The sequence below is a fragment of the Canis lupus genome, chromosome 28 (assembly GCF_011100685.1).
Source record: "Canis lupus familiaris isolate Mischka breed German Shepherd chromosome 28, alternate assembly UU_Cfam_GSD_1.0, whole genome shotgun sequence".
Lineage (NCBI taxonomy): Eukaryota > Metazoa > Chordata > Mammalia > Carnivora > Canidae > Canis > Canis lupus.
In genome coordinates this window covers 13,116,673-13,138,228 of record NC_049249.1, presented here as the reverse complement: position 1 = coordinate 13,138,228, position 21,556 = coordinate 13,116,673, and the positions used below count along the sequence as shown (strand labels likewise).

Genomic DNA, 21,556 nt, shown 5'->3' with positions numbered 1-21,556 from the left:
GGCAGTTAAAAACTTCCCTTGGGAGTTTTTTATTTTGCTTCAGAGGATGTGATACCAACCTTAAAAAAAAATATTTGTAATGGAATATAGGTTCATACTTAATGTCATGGCACTGGTACAGGCTCAAAATGCAAAAGGATTTCAAAATAGAGAGCAGGCTGTATTACTCTCAAGTCGATTTGGATTATATTTTTCCATTATTATTTTGTCCTTTTCTCATCTACTTTCCCTGCTTACACAGTGGAGTGGATTATGATTAGAAAAATAGACAAAGGGCAGATATTACTGGTTCAAAACTGTTGGATCACCAATTTATTTGGAAATGACCAAGTGAGTTAGCAAGTATTTATTGATGGCCTATTATTTGTGATCTGAAATCCAGTTACATAGGAAATCCTCCATGGGAAAGCCAGTAGAACAAGTACTTGAGTCTGAAGGAGGAAAGAAACATGTTTTAATAGGTAGAGCACAGACTCTGTTGTGGCCTTAGGAACATTTCTGAAATGCTCTGTTTCTCTTTCCTCTTATGCATAATTAGGAATTTTTTTTGTGAAAATTAAGTGGTAATATATGTAAATTGCCTGATATAAAGCCTGTCTTAGTAAATGTTCATTTCTTTTCCTTCTAGCTTGATGTCTATTTTACAGCCTTTAAAAACTACTTATTTGAAAATGGTCTTTGGCAGCTACTTCCTTCTTTTATTTCCAGTATTCTTCAATTAATTCAGGCTCTCTTTACCTCCTTGCTAAACTTTTGCTTTGCAGTGATTGCCTTACACTTTCCCTGCCTCACAATTCATCTTAACACTGCTGCCACAGTACAAATGCAATTGTATCATGCCCTTATTTGAACATTTTGACATCCTTTTTATCTCCAAGATAGTATATACTCTCTTTAGTGTGGAATTCGAAATTTGCCCGCTAGAATTGCAAATGCAGTAATATTTGGAAAATTGAGCACAAGGAACACATCAAGGTTTGTGAACTGTGTTTCACTTTTCCACTACTTTGTTGTCACTTTTCCTCATTCATAACTTTTACCATATGTACATTTTACAAAAAAAAATGTATTTTTACTTCTTCTTCAGTGTTTGATATCGTGAGGAACTACACTGCAGATTATGACAAGACCTTAATCTTCAATAAAATCCACCATGAGCTAAACCAGTTTTGTAGTGCCCACACACTTCAAGAAGTTTACATTGAATTATTTGGTGAGTGCCTTACTCTTTTTTTTTTTTTTTTAAGATTATTTATTTATTTATTCATGACAGAGAGAGATGGGGAGAGAGGCAGAGACACAGGCAGAGGGAGAAGCAGGCTCCACGCAGGGAATCCAGTGTGGGACTCGATCCTGGGTCTCCAGGATCACACCCTGGGCTGAATGTGGCGCTAAACCTCTGAGCCACCAGGGATGCCCATCTTACTCGTTTTAAATATGTGAATAATCAATTAGAAATCTTAGTCAACTCTATAGATGCTACAATATTATTAAACATTATGCTGTTTGAGCATTTCTTCTGAATTTATAGTAGAGCATTTGTCTTTAAAATATTCATAAGTTTAAATTTTTTATGATTAAACAAATACTCAAAAGATATTCTAAGAATGATAATTTTCTGAAATCTGTTATGTGTTACTTAATAGAGATTGGAAAAGATTATTTACAGGCTATATTCTGTTTTTGCTCTGATAACTTAGTGAAAATTAACTTTGTTGCTATTCTCATAGATAATTTGGGGAAATTTAGAAGTCTTAGAGTTTCACACTCCCATATTTGATGATTTGCTAGGAACACTGACAGGGCTCAGTGTATGTTCTACTCACAGCTAAGGTACAAAAGGATACAAAGTAAAATCTGGAGGAATCCAGGCACAAGTTTCCAAGAGTTTTCTCCCAGTGGAGTCATACAGGATATACTTCCTTTTGTATAAAGTGTGACAGTACATGTGAAATGTGATCTGCTAGGGATGGTCATTAGACTTACTGCCCAAATTTTTTTTTTTTAGGGGCCAGGGGAGAAGTAGAGCAATAGAGAATCTCTAGCAGGCTCCATGCCCAGCACAGAGCCTGACACAGAACTTGATCTTACAGCCCTGAGATCATGACCTGAGCCAAAATAAAGAGCTGGACACTTAACCACCTGAACCACCCAGATACCCCACTGCCCAGAACTTTTATTGAAGGCATCCTCAGCCTATAGCACATACCAAAATTCCACACTCAGAAGGAAGGCACATATTCAGCATAAACCACGTTGTTTGTATAAACAGTGTAGGCAGAGTGAGTCATTCTTACCAGTTCTGGGAATGGTGGGAATCCTTTCCAAATCCGTGTCCAGGTGACAGCCAAAGGCCAATTTGCTAACAGGCCCTTCTAAGGATTACAGCTTCAGGCCTGCTGTGTTAACTCTTCGCTGCATAAGTTACTTTTTCATTTGTGATAGTGAATGCTATGACCCATGATTGGATTGTTGCTGTTGGTTGCTCACTTCTCCCTCCTGGAATTCTTAGTGAATTGCTTAGAGGTAGGCATAGGGTGAATTATTTTAGAGATCTACGAATTGATTACTCATTGATGATTAACAACTACTAGTTGTATGAAAACACTGTTGTTATTTGTCACATCACCAGTCATTTTAATAAGGGTGAAAGTACTATTGAGGTGGATAGAAAATTCATGAGTTAAAAGGCCAAGTGAAATGACAGCTTCATTTTCCATTCTTGTGTACCTTCCTGTGAGCCTCTTCCCTCCCCCCTCTTTTTAAGAGAGAGTGAGAATATGTGTGAGTGAGAGGTAGGAGGAGCAGAGAGGGGTGGGTGGGGGGGGGAGTAGAGAGAGAGAGAGAGAGAGAATGAATCCCAAGCAGGCTCCATGTTCAGGGCTGAGCCTGATATAGGGCCGATCTCAACCCTGAGATCATGACCTGAGTTAAAATCAACAGTCACTCAACCAACTGAGCCACTGAGGTGCCCCCCGCACCTTTAAGTTCAATACACTAGGCAGAGATCCATGGAAATGAAATTTAGTCATTTGGAAATTTGGGTTAAAGACTGACTGAAGGGGCAGCTGGGTATCTCAGTTGGTTAAGTGGCCAACTCGTGATCTCGGCTCAGGTCATGATCTCAGGGTCCTGGGATTAAGCCTTGTATTGGATTCCATACTCAGTAGGGAGTCTGCTTGAGGATTCTCTCTTCCCCCATTTGTGTGCATGCATGTGCACGCTCTCTCTCTTTCTCAAATAAATAAATCTTAAAAAAAAACTCAAAATGGGAATTGGGTTTTTATGAGAATCAGGACACATATTCAGTAACCACACTGAATTAAGTTATTAATCTCCATTTATTGGATAAACACCTGTTTGTCGTCTTTCTTCCTTAATTTCTTTGTTTGACAGTTCTTCATACTTTGTCCCATACAAAAGGAAAACTAAATATGTATTTAAGTGTATATGTAATAATTTATATATTTGAAATACATAATTAGGGTTCTTTTTTTTTCATAAAAATGTGAAGTGGTTTAAGCTCTATAAAAGAATACTGACATGGAAATTTTAGGTCTAATAATGATTGGAGGTTTTCAATATTAATACAATGGAAAAAAATTTTTCTGAGTATCATGAGAGTTATTGTTCTTGGCCTCAAAAACAGATCAAATAGATGAAAACCTGAAGCAAGCTCTCCAGAAAGATTTAAACGTCATGGCTCCAGGCCTCACCATACAGGTAAGCCCTTTTCCTAGGGAAATTCTCTAGGGGAAAAAAAAAAATCCTCCAGGAATTTTGAGAACTTTGAATTTAATTGTTCTTTCATTGGACATTGTTTATTCAGCAATTATTTAATTGAAGTGCTATGGGATTTTATAGAATGGCTTTCTCAGTTTGACTTTAGGTCTCTGCCAAAACAAAATACTCTTGGAGCTTGCCCTGGGTGGCATTTTTTTCTGATAAAGCTGATAAGTTGAGGCTCTTACAAGGAAATGAAATCCACGCACTGCTAATTGTGAGGCATTATAAAGATACAGTAATGGTTGTAAATTAGCATAAGAGTAAGGCCTTAGTCTTATAAGATTATAAACAGGATTATAAACAGGAACAATAATTCTAGCAAAATAGATGTTACGTATTATTAATTGACAGATGAACTTACTGGATGATTATTGCTGTAAGACTTTAGAGTTCAAGAACATTTCAAGAGAGTCTGCCTGAAAACTATAATTGAGTTGGGATTTTAGGTGGGTCTGGAAGAATTAGCAGGATTTATATGGGGGAAGGAGTAAGGAATATATTTCAAGTGGGTGGAATGGCCTGAATAAAAGTAAGGTAGCAGACGGATTTGATGGTAGTGGTGATGATGTGGCAGCAGCAGAAGCAGCATTGGGAGATAGAATAGTAAGAGGTTGTATGCTGGCTTTTTTGGGGTCAGTGTTTTTTCAGATTGGGTTGAAATCCATGAGTGATTCTAAAATCAATTTAAGTGGATCATGACAGCATTTTAAATAAAATTGAGTAAGAAAGAAAATTAGAGCACGTGGCATGTACTAAGTTCAAGTATCATTTTGTGAAACTTTTGTTTTCTGTGTGTGGTTTAGATGTTTATATTGGGTATTACTATAAAATGCATGTCTTAGAGTGGTCATGGTTAGTAACATTTAAAAGCTGTGGCTGTAGGTCTGGATTACCTGAGAAGTGGTAATATGGCTTCTCTAGTGTCCTTTCTTAGAGTTTCTAGGAGATCAATTAAGATAACAAATGTTTCTCAGCTAAAGAGAAAACTTGGTTTGGTGTCATGTGTCTCAAGTGTTGGACTGTTGAGAGTGTTCATTCACTATGAGGGACCACATGTGATCTCATAAATAAGATTGGAAAGTTGGTGAGGGTTTTCCCTGTCCTCATTCATGTCGTGGCATTATCTCTGACTGGTGCCTGACGGGGAGTCACCAAAGTTAAAGGGTCATTTGAAAAGTCCAGAGCTAACTTCATAGTAATCCTTCTGGTTGTTTATACAGTGTGGCTAGAGTTGCTTTTCAATTGTAAAGGTAATAAATGTGAATGTCACAGATTCTTAGATTCTGCTCAGGTTGTTACTTGGGAGATGTAGCTCATTGTTAACAGCTGCCTAGAATTCTTTGCCTTTTATTACATAATCATTTCTGTTTCCAGTTTTTTGCTATTAATAAACAATAGGTTAGTGAATATTCTTGGCACATCTTTTATTACAAGTTAATCTTGGAAAAAACCTGCACAAATCTATATTTGTGTCAGCAGTATATGTGAAAACTTCTTTCTCCATAAACCTCACCAGCATTTGAAGCAGTCAGACATGCTGATATTTGCTATATGGAATGATGTTATATCTCTCTTTGATTTGCATTTCTTTAGTTATTAATGAAGTTGAACATCATCTGATTTTTTTTTTTTTTTGGCCATTTTGTACTTTTGTCAACTGCCTATTTATATCCTTTGCTTACTTTTGTGTTGTTTTACTTTTTCTTACAGATTGTAGTAGTATTTTGTATATTCTGAATATTTTTATACACATATGTGTTCTATATGTTGTAAAAAAAATTAGGTATTGGGCAAAACATGAATAACAAAATGAAATTCGCCAGTAATTTTACATGTGGAGATAAGAGTTTATTGTATATTTCTAGACTCTTCTTAATCTAGAGGAACATATATTTATTCATGGGTATAAATAATGTTAAACCAAAGTGAAATTGTACCATGGCTGCTTTTTTTTTTTTTTTAACCGACAGTATATATAAGCATCTTTTCAAGTCAAAAATAGAGATTCACTGCATCATCGTTTTTATTGGTCTTATTAACCTATGGCTTCCTCCAGTCTTCACTGTTACACACATGCTGCAGTGACAAGCTTATACATACATCTTTTTAAATCCTTCCCTTAAGTTCGTAAATATGGGGATCCCTGGGTGGCTCGGCAGTTTAGCACCTGCCTTCCGCCCAGGGTGTAATCCTGGAGTCCTGGGATCAGGTCCCGCATCGGGCTCCCTGCATGGAGCTTGCTTCTCCCTCTGCCTGTGTCTCTCCCTCTCTCTCTCTATGTGTCCCTCATGAATAAATAAATAAGATCTTTTTAAAAAAAAATTCTTAATTTTGATGAGTCAAAGCGTATGCCCCATTTGGAACCTTTTTTAATACATATTGCCAAATGGACTTTCAGAAAAATTATAGCATCTTACATTCTCTCATCAGCATTGTTGGTGAGCTATAGTTTCTTACACATTTTATTGTGTGATTGTACCCAGATAATTAACAGATGCATGCTGACTTTCTTAATCTTTTTAGAGAAATTAATCTGATATTTTAATTATTGAGATTGAATGCCTTAGGATATTTAATGACCGTTTGTATTTCATTTGTGAATTGTTGTGTTTGCTCATTTTTAATTTCTCTTTTTCTCATCTAAATAAGCTATTTTTAAAATAAATAAGCTGTTTTTAATATGTTAATTATTACAGCTTTCAAATGCATGGGAAACATTTTCTCCTAGTTTTTTTCTTTACCATTTAATGTCTTTTTCCCTCTGCAATTCTGAAGTTTTATTTTTTCCTTATTTTTTATTTTTTTAATTCTGAAGTTTTAAACTTAGGTAGTAATTTTAGTATCTTTATGGTGTTTTGCAGTATTGATATGCCTTAAGCTACTTTCACCCCTTTAAAATACAGAAATTTAAGTAAAATTGGAAATTACAACATTTTTCTCTGCTTTTATGTTTGTGTGTGTTGTGTAAGATTTATATATTTATGTTAGAGAGCAAGAAAGACCACATGGGCTGGGGTGGGAGGGACAGAGGGGAAGGGAGAGAGAAACTTAAGTAGAGTGTGTGTGCTGAGCGTGGAGCCCAACCTGGGCTTGATCTCATGACCTGAGCTGAAACCAAAAGTCAGATGCTTAACTGACTAAGTCACCCAGGCACCCCTTTACAGTTGTGTTTTAGATTTAAATGAATAATTCATCTGAAATCCATTTTGAGCAACAAGAATTAAGGAATGATATATACCCCTATCTCCCTTGTTTGAAATGCCATTTGTATTGTATGCTAAATCCCAGTATATAGTACGGTGTTTCTTGGACTTGGGTCCATTGATCTTTGTTTTCTATTTCTTCATTAGTTATTGAGCCCTTAGTTTTTTTCCCCATCAGATCTACTTCTGTCTTATTTTTTTCTGTTAGTAAATTACACCTCCTTCCCTTCAGACAAATCTAGATGTGTGGAGGCATCTATAACAACTTCTCACCCTTAACATATAATCAGACCTCATATCCTGCTGATTTTATCACCAAAATCCATGTAAAACTTCATCTTCACTGCTACCTCCCTAAGCCAAGCCACCATATCTTGCCTGGACTTCCAACAGTAGTCTCCTATCATGTTGCCCACTTTTGACTTTTCTCTTTATCCACAGCATTTTCAGCATAGCAGTGAGAAGGATCTTTTAAATTTAGTTTTATTTATTTGTTGTTTTATAAAAACAATTACTGAACGAAAAAATATCACTTCATTATATGTTTTTAAACTGGTAGATCAAGATCTCCATTGTTTTGGTTGCTTTAGTCTTGCCTTAAAAGTTTCTTATGAGAGCTGGAGTGCATTTTTTGAACTTCCGGTCTATTTGTCAACCTTCTCTCCTTAACACATTATTATTATATGTTTATGATAATCAACTTTTTATTCACTTTTAAAATCTCGTAAGATACATATTTCCAAAAATAGTGGCCTTTGATATTTCTGCCAGCTTATTCCTCCAGATGAGTTTTTATTATTGATATTTTTAAGCTATATCCAGGTACTTACATTGGCATATAATTTTAAAATTGGAAACATGGTTTATGGCTTTATTTAATCATATCATTTTTGTTTCTTTTAGAATTTCTGACCAGATGAGAAACTCATACCTCAAATTAATACTCAAGGATTTATTGAGTTTTAATGCTATTAAATATGTCATCTTTTTTTGTATAAGCATTGAGGAATGCAAATGATTCTTGGGGAATTTATTGTGCAGCTACTAGTTTGCTGAAATCACTGTTTCTAATAAATTTTTGGGGTTAATTTCTTTGGATTTTTTTGTTGTTTATGTGATATAAACATTTAACATGAACTCTATCCTCTTAAAATTTTAAGTACACAATACATTATTGTTGACTGTAGGTACTGTGTTATGTAACAGAGCTAATTTATTTTGCTTGACTGAAACTTTATGAATTTCCTTAGTTTTTTTTATTTATATTATTATGTGAAAATAAAAACTTTGATTTTCCCCTCTACAGCCTAGTATTTTCCAGTCTCCAAATCATCAGTCTATTTTAATTCTTCATGTAATATTCATAACTATCTGAACGTTTCTTATTCATTTATTTGCTTTTTGATATCTATTGTGGTTTCTCCCTTTAAAATATTCAGTTCCGTGAAAACAGCCTTGCCTTGTTCATTGCTATATTCATAGTGCCTAGAACCAACGGCACTTGGCACAAACTAAACACCAATTAATATTTGTTGAATAAACATTCTCTGTAACAATCAGTAATTTTTCTCTTCTCGCTGTTTATACTCCATTTTTCTTCTTGAACAACTGTGGCAAATTGGAGTAGTGAAAATAGGCATCCTTGATATTTTTTGCCTAGGTTGTTAAAGAGAGTGACTATTTTAGCCTGGCTTTTCATTTAAAATATATGCCTATATGCCTATAACCCGGTGGTCAGTTTCAGGTACATTCATTTCATCAGCTTTTTTTTTTTTTTTTTTTTTTTTTCTGCTTTCTCCATTCACTGTGTGTGTTTATTTTGGCCATTATTTTTGGGTATTTTGTCATTTTATTTTTTTTAAGTCTGTTACGGTGCAACTTATCTGTTACAGTAGGTGCTTATTTTACACATATTTGAGAATTATGAGGTTGCCAAGATTGGCAATCATGTAGTGTGTTTGTCAGTCTCATACTGCAAGATAGAAGTCTTCAAAAGGCAGTCAAGTTTTACGCTTTTTAAAAGCCTAAAAAGATACATGGCCAGTCTCTTAATTAAACGCAAAATGACAGTGCTTCCTTCTGGGTCATATTAAAACATACTGGAAGTTATCTTTATTTCTGGTAATCTGGATACCTCCTGGAGTTGTTCCTTAAGTCCTCACATGCCTCACCTTCAGCATATAATGAGTTTTTTTCATTATAGTCCCCAACTTCTTGCTCCATTTCACTATTTCTTGTATTTGGTTAGATAGTTCTCAAATTCTTTACAGATTTGACCTCTTTCATGTAGGGGAGTCATTGTTCCTTAAAAGTCTTCTTTCAAAAGCGTTAAAAGAAGGTTGAAAACGTGCTTGAAAAAGAGCAGGAGCTCGGAGGGAAAAATAAAGCAAGATGAAATCAGAGAGGGAGACAAACCATAAGAGACTCCTAATCATAGGAAGGAAACTGAGGGTTACTGGAGGGGAGGGTTTAGGGGATAGGGTAACTGGGTGGTGGACGTTAAGGAGGGCACATGATGTAATTAGCACTGGGTGTTATATAAGACTGATGAATCACTAATTCTACCTGAAACTAATAATACATTGTATGTTAATTAATTGAATTTAAATTTTAAATAAAGGTTATATGCTTAAAGACTTTTGTTACTTAAAAAGTTTAGCTAATTTTTGGAGGGAAATTTCTTCAGATTAGTGTTTTGTGTATGTCTACAGTATAGGTAGGGGATGAGTGATGTTTAACTAGTTAAGTCAAAAGCTTTTGAGAGATCAGTTGCCTATTGTAGAAAAATCAGCCTTCAAAAGGCTTCACTTCCCAAGTAGATAATCTTAATTGATGTCAAAGTGCACTGTGGTTAGGGAAACAAAGTGTCTAGTAAACAGTGTCCACAAAGACAAGTAAACTTTGTTCTAAGTAAAATTCTAGGAAGAAAGAATGTAAGCTGTTAACTGGTATTTGTTTTCCTTTAGCTTTGGGCTGTTTATGTGTAGCCATTACTGCGTAATTGCAGGTTAAGAAGTGGTAAATATATTTATTGACCACTATATTAAGTTGCATATACTGACCTGGACTTTGCTGGCTTTTATTTTTGTTTTTACTGTTTCCTACTTTACAATCTAAATCTTGGAATTTTTCCTTCCTTCTGTTTCTTTGATTTGCAGGCTTGAAAATGAGACAAAAGTATCCAACTGAAGAGCTTTGTAGGTCTTTTAAGGGAGAACCTTTTCCCTAAAGGAAAGGGATAGAGTGATTTTTTTTCCCTCCATAGCCAAGCATTTTTTAAGGAAACAAGAAGCAGTGTATCTTTGATTCTTGGAGTGATGGCATGAAAAATAGATTTTCTGGCAGAATCTCCACACGTTAGTAGGCAGCTATGTCATAGTTGTTTTATTCGTTTCATTTGAGGAGTTTTTCTATTGAAGATTTAGTTTGAAGATTTATTTTTCAAATATACTTTGGCTTTTTACTTTTATTTTTTAGGCTGTGCGTGTTACAAAACCCAAAATCCCAGAAGCCATAAGAAGAAATTTTGAGTTAATGTGAGTAATATGCTTGGGATCCCAATATTTTTATTTAGGGCTGTCTACATATTAATATACCAGAGTAGAAAAACTTATATGTGAGATGTTACACTCTGGGGTGGGGTGTATATCTATCTTCCATGCTTTAATTTTTATTATATTCTCTATTCTTGTGTCTCAGTTCATAGACGTTTCTTAGTTTTTTCTTTATATATGAACATTTCAGGAGCAGCTTTAGTGGCTAAGGATGCAGTTAGCTGTAGACCTATTGTTGGAAGGCTAAGGTATAATTTGGACATGAATATCTTGAATTAAAATACTAATGGAGGAGGGAGTCCTAGTGGTTAAGGTTGAAGAGAGTGCCTATATTGTGTACTGTGTTACAATGCTAAGAATAGATACGTTATTGGTATAAAGTTTGGTTTTCCATTGTATGTGATTGTGTTATCTAAAGTTATACCTAGATCTTTATAATTTGCTTTTGGGAAGCTTTGCCTGAATTGACTCCTGGTAGTCTTCTCTTTGGGTCCAGGGCTGACTGGGAATAAGATACTTGCTTGACATGAAATTAATTTCTTAGTGTTCTGAAGATCCGTGTTAAGGGAATACCTATTGTAGTTGAAATGGCTGTATTCTTCTTGTTTGACAGGTATTGAAAAGAAGAAACAAAAGTCTTTATGAAACTTGGGTAGTATTTTAGGAGGAAAAATATGAAATGCTGGAAAAATAACTTTGCAAAAGTCAGGAATGCAACAGATTGTATAAGTATTAGGGGTCTAAGGAATACTACTACTACTACTTGGGATAATCTACTGCTGACTCCTTACTGTTGCCAAGTCTGTATCTTCTGTTACGCAGAATTTTATTTATCCTTTTCATTTGTAGAATTGGAACTCCTCTTTTAAAATTATAAAGGATAGAGTGCCAGGCTGGGTAGAACATAGTCTGAATATCTTAGGCTTTCAATATGATAGCTTCTAGTGATGGAGACATGAAGACTATATGTTTTCTGCCCTCAAATAACTCGTAGTATCCAGAATGCCATTTTATGTCTTTATCAGTTTTGAGAGGAAAGGAAAGATCTTTTGGGGGAACTATTTTGGGGGAACTGTTGGGAGTTATTTTTTGGATAAATCTGGATCTTTCCTAATTTTGTAGACTATTGCAATTCCAGATTTAAAAGCCACCTTAAATCTAACCTCCCACCTAATGGTAATTTTTTTATACTTTTTCTGCCATGTGGTCACCCAGTCATCATTTGTACATGCTTCGTGATAGGCCACCTGTTTCCATTTTTAGAAAGCTCAGAATCTTAGAAAAATTTTCCTTACATTGAGCCCCAGTTTGTCACCTAATAACTGCTACCTAATTATATCTTCCATACAACAAATAGGGTCAGTGCACAGTGTCTGCCTGAGGAAGGGCTGAAATCCAGCTCTGTTCTGCTTGCCAAACCATGCACCTGAGGGACTGCATCTGCTCAGAGGTTGTTGCATTTTGCTAATTGGCCCAGAGGTGCTATATGGGCTAGTTGGAGGCCTAACAACAAAGGAAACATTTATACACTCTGGGTACTTCGAGATCACAGGCCTTCCCATGATACAATTAGAGGAAAAGGTCAGACTAAAATACAAATGTATAAATTGATTCTTATATCTGGGTGACTTTGGGCAAATCATTAAACCTTTCAGCCTCAGATTCATTGTAAGTAAAATAGAGTAACACCTGTCTTGGCACCTTAATGGATCAGAAGTTCATGTTGCAAATAGTTCTCTGACCCACTGTAGAGTCAAAATTACTGCCTGTGACTGCACATCATTTCTAATTTTTATAATATTTTGCTTCACAGGGAGGCTGAAAAGACAAAACTTCTTATAGCTGCACAGAAACAAAAGGTTGTGGAGAAGGAAGCTGAGACAGAGAGGAAAAAGGCTATTATAGGTACCTGGATTTTTTTCTGAAATGGATGTCTCTAAGTACATGTGTTACGAGTTTGTCCTGTTTTTTGTCAGTCTGACACTGGATATTAATGGGATCAAATAAGATTGCACCATACATAGTGGAGAATTCTAGAAACTTTTGTCATTCAGATGTTTTACAGCCTTTAAAATTAGATGGTGCCAGTACTTCGTGAAGTGCTTTGGCGTTCTACCATGTCTTTGGCTGCTACTGCTTTTTCAAGGACAGGAAAATGGATAGGATTTTTGGGCAACTCTAGCATCTGTGGAGTAAGTTTTGTTCATATGGTTTAAGAATAGAGTTTTTTGGCCAGAGCTCAGGATTATAATATGCTTCCTTGCTGTTGACATACAACGAGTTTTATTGGGATGGATAGATGTTGTCATCTTCGACAGTATGGCAGGATTGCTTACAGCTTATTTTGAATCACAGTGACTTCCCTAACACTCCAGGATACTCTATATTGGACTGCCCTCTTAGGCTCTCAGTCATTTGTTCCTTGAGATGCTGAAAGTTTAAGAAGTGTTTCATTAACTATTTCAAATAGGCAGGAATGTACAGAGAATAATCGAATGAAGGCGCAATATTGGCCACATTCCTTCAGATCACATTTTCTTTTAAGAATAAATTTATATATCCATTTGAAGCCTCCTGTGTACACTTACCTGGTCCTATTTCTTGACCTCCCTTCTCTGAGTAGCTTTTCTTTTAAAGTTTTTAGGTAGATGATTCTGTCCATATTTTTATACTGTAACTGAAAGTATGTTACAATAAACAGTTCATAGAGTTGTTTTAAAAGATAAAAATGGTATCAAACTCCATCTTTTATTTCACAACTTGCCTTTATTTTACCAGCACTGTTTGAGTTTTATTCATATTGATATGTGTAGATTTAGTTAATTTTTAACTGCTCTGCACTCATTCTGTGAGTGAACCTCCGTTCATGCTGATGGATTAGTGTTGAAGAGTTAGGTAGTTTTTAGTTTTTCCTTATGAACAGTGCTGCAGTAATGCCAATACCCATGTCTCTTCATGCACACATTCGGAGTTTTCCTGTGGTAGTGTAGTGTCAGTTAGTGCCCTATTTCACCAGCTTTTTGTTTCTAATCCCTAATGAGATGACTGCAGAAATTGAGAATGAGTGTTTTAGAAGTTCTTAAAGCATTACACAGTAATTTTATGTCTGTTGAGTCTAATAATAATGAGCCTGTGGTTATTTTTAAAATATTTTTCCTAGTAATTAATTTTAGTTATACTTTATAAAATATTGCTTCCTAACAGATTGAAATACAAAAAAAAGGAGGGAGGTTGCTCTCCCATAGATAGTTTGAGAAGCATTGCTCTGGAATACATACCTCAAAGTAGAATTGCTGGGTCATAGGGTACATACATCTTCATATTTATAACATTCAGTATTGCCAAATTGCTCTGCAAAGTGATCCTACCATTTTACCTTCTCTTCAGCAAGGTTTGAGTTCCCATTCCTTTGCTTCTTTATTGAATTCCCATTTCTGCACATCCTCCTCAACTCTTGGATTCATTAGACCTTTTAAAATTTATGTCAGTGTGATCAGTGTGATGGTGCACACGTATCACATAATTTCAGTTTGTATTTCTCTGATTACTAGTAAAGTTGAATATTGTTTACTGGTCATTCAGGTTTCTTTTTTTTTGGATGTGAATTGCCTGTTAATATACTGTTAGCCCATTGCTTGATTACTTTTTTTGAGCTGATTTGTAGAAGTTCTTTATATCTTCTGGATATTAATCCTTTCCCAGACTTATGCTTTGCAAATATCTTCTCTCACTTTGTGGCCTGTCTCTGAGCTTTATAATGTCTTTTGACATTCATATATATTTAATTTTCATGTAATCATATTCATCAGTCTTTTCCATTCTAATTTGTGCTTTTTCTATTCCATTTAAGAATTATTTCCCAACCTTAAAGTAATAATTTTATTTTAAAGGTTTTAAAGTTTTGCTTTTCATATTTAGATATTAAATCCATCTGGAATTTATTTTAGGGCTTGGTGTGACATTAGAATTCAGTTTATTTTTTCCAAGTAGCAAGCCAATTCTTTCAGGCTATTTATTGAAAATTTCATTATTTCCTCTATTTATTTCTAAAACCGTGTCATGCCTTCTCCAGAATTACCTTGTTTTAATTACTGTCACTTTTTATGTTGAGTTTTGCTATGGGAAAGCAAGTTTTTCCTTAGTTGTTTCTCTTAACTAGTCTAACTATTCCTAAAATTGTCTTACACTGTCCTAGGCCCTTTATTCCTCCTCTAAATTTTAGAACCAGCTTAAGTTCTATAAAATGCTGTATTGAGGTTTTGGAGAGAATTACAATATTTATGATACTGAATCTTATAAATCTGTTACGTTCCTGTTTATGAGAAATGTCTTTCAAAAAAATTGTTACAATTTTCTTATTAAAATTCTAGCACTTTCTTAGAGTTTCATTCCTATATATTCCTCAAATTTTTTACTATTATCATAGGCTTTTTTTTTTTTAAGATTTTGAGAGAGAGCGCGCACACAAGTGTAAGAACGAGTGTGGGGGAAGTCCAGGGTGGGGAATAAGGATGAGCAGACTCTGCGGATGAGCACAGTCTGATGCAGGGCTCCATCCCAGGATCCTGAGATCACGACCTGAGCTGAAACTAAGTGTCAGACACTGAACTGACTGAGCTACCCAGGTGCACCAAATAGGCTCTTTTTTGAAGGTGCATTTTCTAACTGGTCTTTGCTTTTGTTAGAGGTATGCTGTTAATTTTGTTTATTTAGCAGTCTTGCTGAACATGCTGTTTCTGAGTCTTTTGGATTTCCCATAAGAGCAAATTGTCTTCAGATCAGGATAGTTCTGGTTTTCTCTTTGTAGTCCTACATGTTTTAATTTTTCTTATCTTACTGGTTTAAGCTATGATTTACATACAATGCAGTATTGAAAAGAAAGATGGCAACAGATATTTTTCTCTTGTTCCTAACTTTATTTAAAATAGTCCCAGGGATGCTTGTTGTGCTGAACTTTTATTGGGTTAATGAAGTTTCTTTCTGTTTCTTGCTTGCTGAGAGTTTTTATCATGAATGACTGTTAAAACTTTGAGAAACTTTTCCGTATCTGTTGAGGATGACCATATAATTTTTCTTTTTGAAGCTATTAATGCGAATTATATTAATAGATTCTCTATTACTGAACTGTTTTGCCTTCCTGGGATAAACCCACTTGATCATGATGTAGGAGATTCACCCCAATACATTTTTCTTTATGTCTTGCTGATAATTTCTTTAAAATTTTTACTTTTATTGCCTAATTTTTACTTTTATTTCATAAATTTCAACTTCTATTTTTTTCTTGCACTCTTATTGTCAGTTTTTTTCACGAATTCACTAAGCCTCAAAAATGAGTTAGAGAGCATTTTTTTTTTTTTCTGTATTCTGGAACATTTTGTATAAAATATGTTATCTCTTCATTGTAGGTTTGGTGGAACTCACTTGTAAAAACTATCTTGGTCTAGTGGGGTTTGTGCTTCTTTTGTATGATTGCTTGTTTTTTGTGGTAACATTTAGCCAGCTGATTTAATTTCTATACTAACAATAGGTCTATTGGGTAGTTACATTTTTCTAGAAAATTGTCATCTGAAATTTCAGATTTATGGGCATAAACTTGAAGAATTTTATTCTGATTTTGAAAACCCTCTATCAAATATGCATGTCCCTCTTCATTGCTAGTATTGTTTATCTGTGCCTTCTGTTTTGCTGCATCATTTGTGCCAGAGGTCTGTCATACTTTATTCATCTTTTCACAGAACTGTATTTTGATTCGGTTGATTCTATTGTCACTTACTTTTCACTTTTATTATTTACACTTATTATTTCTCTCCCTTTTTTGAGTTTTCTCATTGGTTCTCTTCTAACTTCTTGAGTTACTTAATTCTTTAGTTTTCAGTCTTTTCTAACGGAAGCATGTAAGATTATAAATTTTCTTCTAAGTTCTGCTTTAGGTATATCTCACAAGTTTTAAAATGTAGTTTATTGATGTTCATTTTAATTTTTTAAAAACATTTCCATTATGATTTCTCCTTTCACTTAGGAAGTATTAAAAGTATTTCTTTCAATTTCTGATTAAATGGATTTTTAGGGGGCTACCTCTTGCATGACAGTCAGAAAATATCTGTTATATGGTCTTAAGTATTTGTTGAAATTTGTTTTGTAGCCTATCAATACATGGTACTTTTTTGGTAAATGTTTTGTGTATGCTGGAAAAGACTGAATGTGTTTTCTTATTTGTTGGATGTGGTTTTCCCTATATATCCATTAGGTCAGGGTTATGAATTGTGTTGTTTACATCTTCTGTATTCTAATTTTTGCCTTCTTGAGTTCTCAGTTACTGAGAGGTGTGTGTTAAAATTAAAATCTCCTATTGTGACCATGGATTTGTTGACTTGTAATTTTTTTTCTTTATATATTTTAGGGCTATATCATTAAGAGATTCAGTATTGTTACATCTTCCTGGAGAATTGCTCCTATTATGTAATAACCCTCTTTATTCCAGACACACTTTTTGGCTTAAGACCTATTTTGTCTAATGATATTATAGCTATGCCAGATTTCTCTTGGTTAGTTATTTTCTTGATGTATCTTTTCCCATCCTTTTACTTTCAACTTTTCTATGTCATTATGTTTTAGGTGTGTCTCTTGTAAACAGCATATAGCTGGATTTTGTTATCTTATCCAATGTGAGAATCTGTCTTTTAACTGGTGAGTTTAGTCTTTTTATATTTATTGTGGTTACTACTATATTTGGATTTGTTTGTATTATTTAATTTTGTGCTATTTACCATGCATTTTTTTCCTCTGCTGCTTTTTTCTCTCTTATCCAGTTGGTATTGAATTGGATTTTCTTTATTCTTTTCTTCCTTTTACTTGCTTAGAAGATTTATATTCTGTTTCTAGAATGTATAACTAGTCATTACCTGTAAAATGTTGATAAGCATGCCTGACATGACTAAGTCTAAAGCTAGTCATTTTCTCCATCCTACCTTTTTTAAAAAAAGATTTTATTTATTTGACAGAGAACACAAGCAACACAAGCAGGGGGAGTCACAGGCAGAGGTAGAAGGAGGTGGAGAAGGTAGAAGAAGTTGGGAGCCATAGGCAGAGGTTTGAAAGATGTGGCTGAGCAGGGAGCCCAATGTGGGGCTTAATCCCAGGACCCTGGGATTATGACTGAGTTGAAGGCAGACACTTAACCTGCCGAGCCATCTAGGCACTCCTCTTTCTATTCTCTTAAATAAAACCTTAGAATGCTTTAATTCTTATCACTGTCCCCCAATTTTACATATCATTGCCTTGTATTCTGGTTTTATGTTTTTATTCCCCCATTATTACCATTATCATTGATTCTTACAGTAAACATCTATTTTGATTTATAGGTGTTACTTAATTTTTTTCCCTCGCCATTGTTTTTGGCAATTCATTCTTTTTTTCTGCTAGTTTGTTGTTATTATTGTTTTTTTTTCAGTGAAGGCTAAGGAGTCGATATTTACTCAGTTTTCTTTGGTCTGAAATGATTTTATTTCATTCTTGAATGGTAATCTAGCCTACAATTCTAAGCCCAGCGAACCTTACTTTTCTTTGTCATTATGGCAATATTATTTCATTTTTGTTTGGCTTCTCTTCTTTTTACTTTTATGATTTTTCTCTCTGTCTTTGGGTGTTTCAGTTTCATGTGACGTGTCTAAATGGAAAAGAGCTTGCTTCTCACTGGGCTGGTGGGTAGAGCTTTTTAGCCTCCCTGGAGCTGAAGCCGTCTAGTGGTCTCAATTTTATACAGGAGTCTCAGTTCTAACATCTCAAGGCCTCATCTCCTGGCCTTGCATAGGCAATATCCCAACTCCCTCTCCTTCACTTGTCTAATAACCACCACCAGGTCTGCCACTGTACTGGCTCTCAGCTCTCCCTTTGCTTATGTCTCTTGAGGATCTCTCCTACTTTCTTATTATCTTAGCCATACGTTAAAAAAAAAAAAAAATGTTATAACACCTTAAGGTGTTGTTAGCTGAAGGTTTTTCTTATTAGCATACTCCACCATTTTTCTAAAACTGGAAGTCTACTCATGCTCTTTATTGGTTTATCCCTGCATGTTAGAGAGCATGTTAAATGGGATGACTGCAACAGTTTTTCTACATTGAGACACCATTCTCTGGGTTTTAAATGTAGGCTCCAGATGCCTTACCTATTATTCAAGTTTTATCTAGAGCTTCTGCGTATAGGTAAGTTTCTAGTCCAGTTGAGCATCATAGTCTATTGGGGTGTGTGTGTGTGTGTGTGTGTGTGTGTGTGTGTGACATAGGTTGATTTTATGCTAATGGAGAAATAGGGAAGTATGCGCTGGGGTCTTTGCCACAGGATACTGGATCTTCTGGAAATAGGAAGCCACTTGGAAAATTTTTTTCTACTATGTACTTTCCCCAGGGGCCAGAGAGAAGATGTGTTAATATTTAACCTCTTTGGTGGAAAAGAAGAACTGAGAATGTTCTTCAAGAATTGGAGTGATTGTATTGAAAGTATAATTAGGGTCTTTCTTCCCTGGTCCTGGATCCTTTGGTTAGGTCATGGGTTTACTTGAGGGTGTTTGGTTTCTTCTGCTGCAGCTAACTTGTTCATCCCTAACACTTATTTTCCACAGGGTCATTTGAATTAGCCTGCTTTCTCTTTCTGATACTATTTTCATCTTGTGATCTCCCTGATGGTAACTGAACAGTTGATCCTGAGTATATAAAATTCTTTAGCCTACTACTAAAGATGGGGGTCATCTAGCCTTCTTTCTAGTCTAATTATTTGTGGTCTTGTCAGTTGGCTCTGCAATCACCTTTTCATTGTGACTACTCAATCATTCTTCTTGTCTTTTTGCCTTCTGCCATGTCCTCCTAGGTCATGTACATTATTTTCTCTAGGATTTCTTCCAGAGGGCCTTTCTTGGTTTAACTTACCTTCCTTATTCTTTCTTTCTCCTGCCATTTTATAAGATTGTTCTGTGTTGCCATGCATTTATGTTGCTCTATTTTTGTTCTGAGTACTTTTCATGAAGTATCATTTTCCCGATTAGCTTGTGGACTGTTGCTGTGTAATCCCATGAAGGAATGGAACCTTTTGTACTCCCCTTTCTTACAGAACTAGCACTGTCAACAGAACAGTGAAATAGGAAATAAATTTCCTTTTTTATGTTAAGTAGTTTATAGTCTGGGTGGATAAACTTAATGAAAGTTAGCCCATAAAACATATAATTAAATGTTAAGACTGTGTGCTGCTAATTCTAAATATTTCTGGAACTAGAGAAATGTTTTTGAATGTGTCTTCTTTTGTGTATGATTATAGAAGCGGAGAAGATTGCACAGGTGGCAAAAATTCGGTTTCAGCAGAAGGTGATGGAGAAAGAAACTGAAAAGCGAATTTCTGAAATTGAAGGTACATCAGTGAGAAAAGAGGCTCTGGCTGTCCGAGTTGCCTTTCTGCCTCAGAAATTGGGCTCTTGATTGTGGTGGGCGGGAGGACAATAGACAGAATAATCTGGTCTGGAGGACTTTAGAAAATTGCCAGTACACATTCAGCTCTTGGTTTGGTTTGTGACTGTAGGTAACTCTTCCTTTCATTTTCTGTCCTTTAGTTATGGCTTATTAGCTACCACTCTGTTCTCAGGCAAAGTATGAGAATTACCCATAACCAATTGTAAAGAATGTATAAGATAAGAAAACCCACCACTACCAGTTTCTTTTCTACCCAGCAACAAAAAAATAACAAAAAAATTAGTGGTGGTGGGTGGGGGAGAGAAGCTGCAATTTTTGTAGAGGCTTTCAAACTGTTTGATTTCATATAGTGAGATGTTAATGTTCTGAGTTCACAGTCTTGAAGACCAGATATTCAACCTCTGTTGCTTGTATAGTGTTGCTCCTTGTCGTTCTCCATTAACTGACTTGATCAAATTTGGAGGAGATGGGGACAGTGCAATAAATAGAGCAGAGCTTTCATCCCTGGACTTCATTATTTTACTTGAAGCATAGAGCCTGGGTAGGGTGTGAGGCTTTTTGAGTGATGAGGGCTAGAGGAAAGAAGAAGCAGCATTAGGTGGAAAATGAAGTGGTCTCTAATGAGCTGAGAGTTCTTTGACATTGACAAAAGTATCCCCCTTTGAGAAGAGTGTTTCTGGGGACTGGGATTTGAAAACTACTAATGTTAAATGCTTTAAGTGATCAAGGAGTACTTGGCTAGCTCAGTCATTATAGCATGTGACTCTTGATCTCGGGGTTGTAAGTTCAAACCCCATTATTGGGTGTACAGATTACTTTAAAAAAATCTTTAAAAAAATAAGTAAGTGATCAAAATATTAGGCAGTGGATAAAGAGACCCCTCTTTAACATAGAATCTTAACTCTTACCCAGCTAAGGAAATAGATTACAACTTTTTTTTGTTTTAAACACCCTGACTGTATTTTGCTTGCTAGATGCTGCGTTCCTGGCCAGAGAGAAGGCGAAGGCAGATGCTGAGTATTATGCTGCACACAAATATGCCACCTCAAACAAGGTGACTGGCTCTTTGTGCCACTGTCCTAATAATATAATGTTAGGGATTTTGCTTTTCCTTGGGGGGTTGGGGGACAGGAGAGGCCTCTAATATGATAGAGGTGATCTCTTCAGTGTCAAGGAAGGGTAGTTACCACCACACTCTAGAAACAGCTAATCACTCATCAAGACATATTGCACACTCATTGGGGAGAATTTTGTAGAGTTCCTTGTAAAAGTGGGGAGCTAGGACAAAGGTCAGATAAACACAGATCAAACACGTATGTAAGTCATCTATCTGTACTGCCGTTATCCGGGCTCAGTAATCAGGAAAGATAACAGTCTTCTCGTGGAATGACAGGAGTAACAGAAAAAGAGTAAAAGTCCATTTAGGGTTGCTTTCCAGTAAGGTAGCTTTTTTGTAAAAATGCTAAGCTTGTTTAGTGTGGTGTTTCTCATCAGAAACTCTTTGCATTTTGAGATGAAATACTCTTTCTTTTTTTTCTTTTTTTTTTTTTTAAAGGTT

At 35.4% G+C, this 21,556-nt stretch overlaps 1 protein-coding gene across 2 annotated transcripts in view; it reads left to right on the top strand.

The window, feature by feature from the left end:
* ERLIN1 (ER lipid raft associated 1) overlaps window positions 1-21,556 on the top strand; it is a 37,054-nt gene that overhangs the window by 11,332 nt on the left and 4,166 nt on the right. For both annotated transcript variants that reach the window (XM_038578515.1, XM_038578516.1), the window contains 6 exons: window positions 1,088-1,213; window positions 3,650-3,723; window positions 10,467-10,525; window positions 12,357-12,448; window positions 19,850-19,939; window positions 20,973-21,052. In XM_038578515.1, coding sequence (XP_038434443.1) covers window positions 1,088-1,213; window positions 3,650-3,723; window positions 10,467-10,525; window positions 12,357-12,448; window positions 19,850-19,939; window positions 20,973-21,052 — 521 coding nt within the window. The remainder of the gene's footprint in view (window positions 1-1,087; window positions 1,214-3,649; window positions 3,724-10,466; window positions 10,526-12,356; window positions 12,449-19,849; window positions 19,940-20,972; window positions 21,053-21,556) is intronic.